Source organism: Trachemys scripta, chromosome 16, assembly GCF_013100865.1.
Source record: "Trachemys scripta elegans isolate TJP31775 chromosome 16, CAS_Tse_1.0, whole genome shotgun sequence".
In the NCBI taxonomy this organism is placed as follows: Eukaryota; Metazoa; Chordata; order Testudines; family Emydidae; genus Trachemys; species Trachemys scripta.
In genome coordinates this window covers 11,128,230-11,137,867 of record NC_048313.1, presented here as the reverse complement: position 1 = coordinate 11,137,867, position 9,638 = coordinate 11,128,230, and the positions used below count along the sequence as shown (strand labels likewise).

Genomic DNA, 9,638 nt, shown 5'->3' with positions numbered 1-9,638 from the left:
GGCTTCACCTTCCTGGGTCTCTCCTGGGAGCATTCAGCATATGCCCCTCCGTGCACTGCCCACAGCGAGTCCGCCCAGGCGGGGTCCTGGGGAAGCCAGAGGGTCCTGCACCCCCACTTCGCAGTCAGACGTGACTCTCAGCCAGCCAGTAACACAGAGGTTTATTAGACGACAGGAACACGGTCTAAAACAGAGCTTGTAGGTCCAGAGAATGGGACCCCTCAGCCGGGTCCATTCTGGGGGGGCAGAGAGCCAGACACCCCTGTCCGCACTCACTTCCCGTCCCCAGCCAGCTCCAAACTGACTCACCCTCCAGCCCCTCCTCCTCTGGGCTTTGTCTCTTTCCCGGGCCAGGAGGTCACCTGACCTTTAGCTATCTCCTTGCAGCGGGGGTAAGGACCCCGGCCCATAGTTGCCAGGAGACAGTGTCGGCCCTTTGTGTGCACTGGCCCTTTGCTCTGCAACAATCCCACCCCCTAGAGACTTAAGAACTGCATAGGGGAAACTGAGGCACCCACACAGTATTCAGAGGAAACATTAAGAACAGTCCCACTTTGTCACAGGTGGGCTCCCAAATCCTGTGCTGGGCACAACTCAGCCGGAGCCAGTCACAGGCGCCGACTTTCTGATTTCCTCGCAGAGGCCCAGACGCTGCGGTGATGGGCCCCAGGGAAGCAGCATGGACAGACGGACGGACGGACCCCCTGGGCCAGGTGGTGACTGTTCCTGCCCTTTAATGCTTTATCGGCGGGACGTCCCCGGGTCGTCAGGACCCAGGCTCAGAGATGCGCCTTTCCCAGCATGTCCCGGGCCCCTCCCAGCATGCCCCGGGGGCAGGAGGGGGCGTCACTTCTTCAGCTCCTCGTACACGTCCTGCTGTTGGGGCTGCAGTGTCTGGGGGAAACGGGGATGAATCAGCCAGAGACGCCCCTCCCATCCTGGGGGGCCCATCCCTCCCCACAGTGCTGGGCCCCCCATAACACCTCCCCTCAGCCCTGGGGCTCCTGGATGGTCCCTCCCAGCCCCCCCCCTCCCCCCCGGGGCCCCCGGCTGGCCCCCCTCTGGCTCCCTCTGGCCCCCCCCCCGCTCTGGGATGTGATAACCAGCCCCGTTCTCAGCCATAGGGCTTGTGGGGGGCAGCTCCCCCCTCCCCCCACTGGGTCCAACCCTCCCTCAGGGGGGAGGATACAGAGCAAGGGGCCGGCGCTCACCTGGTACGTGGGGCTGGGGTCAGAGGGGCTCCCGGGCTGAGCCTGGGGGAGGCAGAGGCAAGAGGGTTGTTAGCACCAGACCCCAGAGACCCCCCAGGTCCCCAGCCGAGCTCGGGGGGGGGGACCCTGGGACAGTCAATGGGACCCCGGGTTTGTGTAAACCCCCCCTCCCCCGCCCAAGGGGGACAGGGTAAACTGCCTGGGGGCTGCGGGTCCAGACTGAGGGGATCCACACAGGAGGGGGCGGGACAGGAATAAAGAGGGGGGGGCTGAGCTCTTGTCACTCACCACTGGCCCCGCCCAGGATGTAGGGGGCAGGTTCTCATACACCAGGACGGGTGCCTCGTTCTCCTTGGGGGTCTCGTTCCGGCAGCGAGAGTCTGGGAGGAATCAGAGATGCTGGAATTGGGGCCTTGGCTTCCAGCCCCCCCGCTCTAACCACTAGACCCCACTCCCCTCCCGGTGCCAGGAGAGAACCCAGGAGTCCTGGCTCTCCCAGGATGGGGGGGCTGTTACTCACAAAGGAAATAGACCGTGACTCCGACCAGCGCTGCCCCCGCTAGTGACCCAATGACGATCCCGGCGACGGCCCCGGCAGAGAGAGCTGGACGAGGGGCATCTGGAGGAGAGATGCGGGGGGGGAGGTTGGATCAGACGTTCAGCCACAATCCCCCCACCCGGCTCCCTGCAGCCCGGCACCGCCTAGCACCGCACTGGGGCATTGGTGCCAGCACTAGGATCCCTGTGTCTGCAGCGCGTTGCTCCATCCCAGGGACTCACCTGTCCCTGTCACCCGCATGGCGACAGACGCCCAGGCAGTGCGGCCGGTGACGGGGTTGTGAGCCTGGCACATGTACGTGCCCTGGTGATCCTGAGTAATGGAGTTAAAGGTCAAGCTGCTCCCGGTCTCCTTAGTGTCGGTGCCGTTGAGAACCCAGCGATAGCTCGGGGCTGGGACGGAGTTGGCGACGCACCGCAGGGTCAGAAGCGACCCGAGAGTCAGGGCGATGGGTCCTGGTGGGTCTATCTGGGCAGAGTTCGGCCCATCTACATAGAGAGGGACAGGGTCAGGGGATGGATGGCACCAGTGAGGGGTCCCTGTTTAACCTGAACCCTGCCCCACCCCAGAGGCAGCTGCATCTCTGTGGCTGGGTGATGCTGGCAGGACCAGGGGCAGGGCGGCCGGGGGACAGGGCTGCAATTACTTACAGGCCACCGTCACGGTGCTGGGCTCGCTGCGGTTGGTGCTGATGGGGTTCCTGACCTCGCACTGGTAGGCGGCGGCGTCGCCCCGGGTGACATTTGGCACCGTGAGGGTCCGGTTGTCAGGGGACAGCCCCAGCCGCTCACTGGGCACGAGGGACGCCCCGTCCCGGAGCCAGAGCACGGTGTTGGCACTGGGGGAGCTGTTACACGTGAGGGTGAAGGTCCCGTTCTCCAGTACGAGGGTTTGGTTTGGTGTCACTGTGGGCTTGGGCAGGATTTCTGTGCAGGGAACAGAGAGAGCGTTACCATGTGTCCCTGCCCCTCCATGCAGGATTGGGGCTGCTGTCCTGCAGGACTGGGGCAAGGGTGGTGGTGTTGCTGCCATGTGAGGTTGTGGGAAGGGTCCTTTGCCCCTCAGAGCTGCGGAGGCGGGCAGTCGTCTTCTGGACTCTGCAGAGGGTCCCTCTCCCCGGCGTCAAGTCTCACAGTTATAGGTTCCTCCCTGAGGCTCTGGCTCCCGGAGCCCCGTGATTTTTGGGAGACTCTCGGCTGTGGTTCAAAGGGAGAGCGACGCTCCGGCTCCCAGGTCTGTCCCAGGATCCAGCCTGACAACAGGGTTTTCAATGCTTGGTGTCACCGGACGCCCCGTGGGCACAGCCCTGTGCCGGTTCCTTGCTGTCCCCTCCGACCTGGACGGAGCTGCCCATCCTAGACCCAGGCCGGGGGTGGGGGTGACCTCGCTGGTGCATCATGGGCAGTCAGCCAGAGTGTGACGAAGTGGGACTATTCTTAATGTTTCCTCTGAATACTGTGTGGGTGCCTCAGTTTCCCTTATGCATTTCTGGAGTTTCTAGGGGGTGTGATAGTTGCAGAGTCTGAGAGGGCCAGTGCACATAAATCACTCACACTCTTTCTCCTGGCAACTGATGGCCTGGGCTCTTCCCCCCTGCACGGGGATGCTAAAGGTGAACAAGAGATCAGGTGACCTCCTGGCCCGGGAAAGGAACAAAGCCCAGAGGAGGAGGGGCTGGAGGGTTTCAGTTTGGAGCTGGCTGGGGATGGGGAGTGAGGGCAGATGTGGGTGTCTGGTTCACGGCCCCCCAGAATGGACCCGGCCGAAGGGTCCCGTTCGCTGTCCCTACAAGCTCTGTTTTAGACCGTGTTCCTGTCATCTAATAAACCTCTGTGTTACTGGCTGGCTGAGAGTCACGTCTGACTGCGGAGTGGGGGTGCAGGACCCTCTGGCTGCCCCAGGACCCCGCCGGGGCGGACTCGCTGTGGGAAGCGCTCAGAGGGGCATATGCTGAATGCTCCCAGGAGAGACCCAGGAGGTGAAGCCGTGTGAGCTTCTTGCCCTGAAGACAGTCTGCTCCGAGGGAGAGGAGGCTCCCCAGAGTCCTGACTGGCTTTGTGGGGAGCAGTTCCAGAGCATCGCCCGGGGACTCCAGGACATCCAGTTTCACCTTCAGCGACTGGTGAGTGTGACCCCAACAGCGCCCGGCTCCCCCGCCGCTGCAGACAGCCGGGGGGGGGGGACTGGATCTGGGGAGCCCTGGTGCAAAGGGCCCTAAAGTAACATCATGAGCCTCCCCCTCCCCCGTAGGCGCCAAAATGGAGCAAAGTGGGTGTAAAAGAGCAGGTGGGTCTGACCCCCCCCCCCGTGATACAGGAGTCTTCCCAGCATGCACCAGGGCCCCTGGGGGGGGCCTCATCCCCGCAGCTGGTCGTACACACCCCACTGTGCAGCCTGCAGCTCTGGGGAAACAGGGAGGGGTCAGAGACACCCTGGGGATCCGGGGACACCCCCGCCCTGGGGGGCCCAGACCCCCCTCACAGGCCCCCGACAGCCCCTCACCAGCCGGGCTCATCCCTGGGGGAGACGCCCAAAGCCCCATCGCTGGAAGAGGAGGTATGGGGGGGGGACACGGCCTGGGATCAGCGCAGCTCCCGGGGGCAGGGGGGGGGGCACTTACCATAGACGCGCAGAACCACCGTGGAGCGGACAGGGTTAGGAGCGGTAGGGATCTGTATCGCCACCGTGTAGTTCCCGGTGTCATTGAGCGTTAACCCCGCGATGTGCAGGGCACAGCCCGGCCCCGCTGTCTCTCGCCCCGTGTGGGCCGGGCCGTTGGTCTGATTGGGGTTTGGATATTGGACGTAGTTGAGGATCAGGCTGTTTGGATCAGTCACAGTCGCTGATCGGTACCAAAAGCAGGACGTGAAGCCCTGTGGCAGTGGCTGCGGGGCCAGGCTGACGCCCCCTCCCACCACGGGGCTCGGCGGGGTGAGGACGATGGTCACTGGGGTCTGGGCCGGCGCCGGCTGGAGGCAGGAGCCCAGGACAGAGGCTGCGGGGGGGAGACCAGAGACACTGATACTAACTGGTGCCCCTCATTCCCGACCTGCACCCCTCTGCCTTCATTTGCACTGTCCCCTGTTACAGCCCTGTGTGTCCGGGACACCTGGGTCCCCCCACCCCCGCTCCACCCTCTCAGCTGCAAGGGACCCCTCGCCAGGTGCCGCCCGGCGCCTTTTCCTGCAGCGGGACCTGCCTCGACCCAGGGGCGGCGTCTCTGGGCCGGGACCCTGGAGTCCGGACCCACAGGCAGGGCAGCCCCACGGGGCCCCTCCAGCCTCCAGTCCCAGCCTCGTCCGCCCACTTCCCCTTCGCTTTGGAGAAAGGAACCTCTGGGGCGGGGGAGGGGTCTTCCCCCGTCGGGTTCCCGGTCCCTGGGTCTCTGCGTGGGGCTGGTTCCGCCTGCTAGATCTGGGGGAAGGAGTTCAGTGAGGGGGGGGTCTAGGTCCCCCCCCAGTGCTCTGGGACAAAGACACAAACAAACAGCTGATCCCTGCTAATCTCCCCATGCAAAGCAGAAGCTGGGGGAAACAATGGGGCTTCTATGGGGTCCCCGGGGCTTTGGGGCACAGCCTCGGGGGAGCCTGGGATGGAACCAGCCTGGGGAGGGAAGTGTCAGAGCCCCCCCCCGCTACCCCAGCCCTGGGGTCCCCCCACCCAGCTCTGCCGGTGCCCCTCAGTCCCGACCCGCAGCCCCTCGGCTTTCATTGACAGGGGCTCCTATTGGAGGCCTTTGTGTCCCGGACACCTGGGTCCCACGTTCTCCCCTCTGACCTGCCAGGAGAATCCCCGTCCAAGGGCCGCCCGGTCTGTGGAGGATTCGCCCCATCGCCCGTCGCTGCTGAGGGACCCGCCGGGAGCTGCCGGGGCGGCAGAGACGCCTAGTTCCCAGCTGGGGGCAAAGGGCAGAGACGGGGGAAGTGGTGGAGGGGGGGGAGCGGAGCTGGTACGAAGCACCTCCCTTGCCCGGCCCAGCGCAGGGACGGGGCAGGGGGTGCAGCCCCTTTGGCACCGTGCCCCACCTTTCCCGACAGCCCTGCCTGTCCCTAGGGGGAGGGGGACTCACCCGCCCCGCCCCCCCCCCAGACACCGGGAGTGGGGGGCGGTGTAGCAATCCGGTCGCTGCAGCCTCAGGAGAACTCCAGACGGACTCTATAGCGAACTCCAGCCCCCCCCGCTGCTCCTTCGAGGGGGGGTCTGGCCCTGGCAGATGCAGTGGGGGGGCGCACACGGGGGAGAAATTGTCCCCTGGGGGGCTGGGGCATGGAAGAGGACAGGGCTCCCCTGGCTCTGGGAATCCCCCCCCCAGCTCCCCCCAGGTATTGCCCCCCAGTGGAGGTTGTGTGGAGGGGGGGCTCATCCCTGGAGGCCGCCCATGGGAAGTGGGGGGGGGCACAGAGAGACAGACCCTCTGTTAGGGTGTGGGGGGCACAGGGGGACCCCTGTGTGTTGGGGGGGCAGAGCCCAGACTGACGGGCACCTGGGACATTGCTGGGAGCCAAAGAACCTCCCCCACACCCCTCGCAGGATGGGCCGGGGCTGGGAGGGGACAGGGGGGAACAGGACACACAGGGTGAGGCCCCTGGGCACAGACACCCAGAGCTGGGCTGGGCAGCCTGATCCCGACACGCCTGTGGGGCCACATGTGTCCACTCCCCCCCCCCCCCGCCCCACACACAGATCAGGGCCCGTCCCATCCAGCAGGGGGCGCAGGGACACACGTGGGGGCCGGGCAGGTGGGGATCCCACTAGCTGCGTCCGGCGGTTCCTGGCATTGCTGAGCGTTACCCTGGGACGTCAGGGAGTCGCCGGCCAATTGTGGCTGCCCCCGGGGCCGAGCAGGGGCTGGGAGGGGCCGTCGGGTTCCATCGGCGCTCGCTGAGCGGTGCCAGCCGCAGGCCAGGGGCTGCAGGGCCAGGCCGGCTCCCCGCCCCTCCCGGGGCTCTGTGGGTCGGGGCGATGGGGAGCTGGGCTCCGCGGCCTCCAGAAAGCAACCAACATGTCTGGCTCCCAGGCGCTGCTCCCACCCCCAGCACCAGCCTGGTCGCGCCTCTGCCGAGGAGCCGGAGGGACACGCCGGCCGCTTCCAGGAGCGCACACAGGCACAGTCTGAAGGGGAGCATTTAAACCACGCTGGCATTGCCACACATCAGCTGTGCAAGGGGCTCTATTTCTGCCAGGGGTTAGTGACATTTCTGCTTGTTTACTGGAGGTGCAGGAAGAGGTGGTGGGACCTGGCCAAAAGGAACCAGTGAAGCTGTTCATTTCCCGCAAGGGGTGAGGGATAGAGCCGTGTATATGCGCGCGGGACTCACCCCTGTGGCGCCTCCTGCTGGTGTCCTGGGAATTAGCTCGTTTCCAGCCTTGGAGCCCCCTCTGCAGGCCGGTGTCCCACTGCCGCTGGGCCCCCGCCTCCCTCCCTGGACTCCGGTGCCCTGTTATCTGGGGTGCTGCCCCTGGCAGTGACCCCTCACTATTGGGGTCTCCCCTCCCCAGGGAACCCCCACCCCATCCCCAGCTCACCTCAGTCGTAGGCTACTGCCAGTCACCAACTCGCCCCCGTGCCCTGGGGCAGACTGCAGGGTCAGCCACTCCTCACAGGCAAGGGGGGGTCTGGACCTGCTGCCTCGGCCTGTCCTTGGGCTGCTCCCGGGAACCCCACTCCCTGTTCGCCCTTAGACTAGGCCGCAGCCTGGGGGGTTCCAGGCCGGAGCTCCCCAGCTCCCTTGGCCTTCCCCAGCCCTGCCCCACTCCAGGTCCCTTCTCTAGCTCCCTGCAGCCAGGCCTGTCTCCCTCCACCGCTACAGGAGACTGTGTGTCTGCCCCTGGCTTTATAGGGCCAGCTGGGGCTGTCTGGGGCATGGCCCAGCTGTGCTGCCCCCCCAGTCAGCCCAGCCCGAGGCTCCCAGCCCCTGCCAAGGGCCGGCTTTTAACCCCTTCAGGCCGGGAGCGGGTGACCACCCCGCTACAGTACAGCCCCGGAGTGAACATCAGAGGATCTGTTTCTTCTCTCCGCTGAAAGAAATGCAGGTCTTGCCTTTCAAGATGTGACTGACTTCAGAAATAAAGTCAGAGGTGGAGCGATGCCTGTCCGGGACGCAGGAGAGCGTCTTCTGATTCTAGTTTGGGGGAAAGGAAAGTGACCACAAATACACATCCAGCTTCAACATCAGGGCCCTGGATTCAGGAGAACATCGCTGACTCGGATGGGGGGGGCCCACATTGGGGTTACGAAACTGCCTGGAGGGCCGGGTAGGGAAGGCTGTGCCTCCCCAAACAGCCTGGTCCCCACCCCCTATCCGCCCTTTCCCACTTCCCGCCCCCTGACTGCCCCCCTCAGAACCTCCAATCCATCCAACTCCCCTGGTCCTTGTCCCCTGACTGCCCCTAACTGCCCCCCTGCCCTTAACCGTTCCCCCCCTTAACCGCCCCCTCCTTACCATGCCCAGCCCTTAGGGCCATTTAGAAACAGACAATAACAAATGATAGAAAGTGAAATCTGTCCCCTTTCATCATTGCCTCTGTGCTTCTTTAAAGAAAAAAAGCTGCCCTCCCCTTGGGACCTTCCCACCAAGAGCAGGGTGACCCTCCCCCACAATCTCTGCAGCTCTCCTCACTTGTTCCCTTCATTTTCTTTCCACTTTCTGGGGCTATTTCCATCTGATCTTTTGTGTTTTTGCTCTATTTACTTCCTGCATTAGGGTGGATTAGGCCAGAGGGTCAGGTTTGGAAGGGCTCTCAGGAGGTATCTAGTCCAACCGCTGCTCAAAGCAGGTCCAAGGCCCAGGCAGATTTTTGCCCCAAAGCCCTATATGGTCCCCTCAGGGATTGAGCTCACAACCCTGGGTGTACCAGGGCATTGCTCAAACCACTGAGCTATCCTAGGTCCTGCCAGACCTAGCCCAGGCAAGGAGCAGTGGAGCTAAGTCCTCCGAGCAGCCTAGAGAGACTGTGCAGGAAGTGACCAATCAGGGAACGGCTGCAGAAAGCAGCCAATCAGGGCTCAGGAGGGTCCTATAAGAGGAGCTGCAGCGGCCCAGTCACTCAGTCTCTTGCTGGAGCTAGAGGAGAGGAGAGGGGCTCTTGGCTGGCCCAAGGCAATGGCAGCACCATGGACAGCTCGGCGAGGACGAGCTCCCGGCTGGCTGCTGGGCCTGGATGTAGAAGAGCCCGGCGGTGAGGGTGACGTGCTGGCGAAGGCTGGGGCTGTGGGGAAGTGGCCCTGGGAAGTAGCTGTGGTGTGTAGCTGCTATTCTTAGGCTCCCTGGGCTGGGACCTGGAGTAGTGGGTGGGCCTGGGTCCCCTCCCATAGGCCACTGGGGAAGTGGGCTGATGGTTGAAGTGTGATCCACCCCCAGAAGGGGAACTGAATGGCTAAGAGGCCCCGCTGGGGCCAGAAGAGACCCAGTGGGTGAAGACGATTGTCTCCAGGGAGGGAGAACTTCCTGGTCTGATACTATTTGAAGGCTGCAGAGACACTTGTCCAGGGGGTGCTCATGAGAGATGGGAGCCACCCTGTTATACGCCCTCTTTCCCTTGCTGTTCTTTGGTTGCTTCCCCTTCTGGCCCAAAGCTTCCCAATCTCCTGCCCTGCTCCCTGGCTGTTTCTAATCGGCTCCAGGTGCTAACAAAGAAGCAAAGTAAGATTCAGATACTGAATGAAGGAGTTTTCTAAAAACCCCTGTAGAAAAGGGAGACTGACAAGCTCCCCCATCAGGTGAAATTCCCCATGGTGCAGAGAGCTGGGCCAAGGCCTGTGCCCCAGGTAAACGTGCAAAGCAGGGTTTAGCTCACACTGTTCACACACAAGCTCAGAGTTGTGCACTCCACTATAATGCAGAGCGGTGGCATTTCCCCTGGGTCAG

At 63.8% G+C, this 9,638-nt stretch overlaps 1 protein-coding gene across 1 annotated transcript; it reads right to left on the bottom strand.

Annotated features, from left to right (window-relative positions):
- Positions 1 to 249: 249 nt before the first annotated feature.
- LOC117888405 (carcinoembryonic antigen-related cell adhesion molecule 6-like) lies at positions 250 to 5,721 on the bottom strand. The gene is made up of 8 exons (XM_034791741.1): positions 5,548 to 5,721; positions 4,391 to 4,765; positions 2,421 to 2,696; positions 1,992 to 2,258; positions 1,732 to 1,830; positions 1,500 to 1,591; positions 1,212 to 1,253; positions 250 to 894 (listed from the first exon to the last, which is right to left on the bottom strand). The coding sequence occupies exons 1-8, from the start codon at positions 5,600 to 5,602 to the stop codon at positions 847 to 849; spliced, it is 1,254 nt and encodes a 417-aa protein (XP_034647632.1). The 5' UTR covers positions 5,603 to 5,721; the 3' UTR covers positions 250 to 846.
- Between the last annotated feature and the right edge of the window lie 3,917 nt (positions 5,722 to 9,638).

Bases quoted from the DNA above. Each gene is read 5' to 3' on its own strand.
- LOC117888405 (XM_034791741.1), bottom strand. From the start codon at position 5,602: ATGGGGCGAATCCTCCACAGACCGGGCGGCCCTTGGACGGGGATTCTC. The intron at 2,259-2,420 runs GTAAGTAATTGC...CTCTCTATGTAG, and splicing joins CAGCACCGTGACGGTGGCCT to ATGGGCCGAACTCTGCCCAG. The intron at 1,592-1,731 runs GTGAGTAACAGC...GATTCCTCCCAG, and splicing joins AGTCACGGTCTATTTCCTTT to ACTCTCGCTGCCGGAACGAG.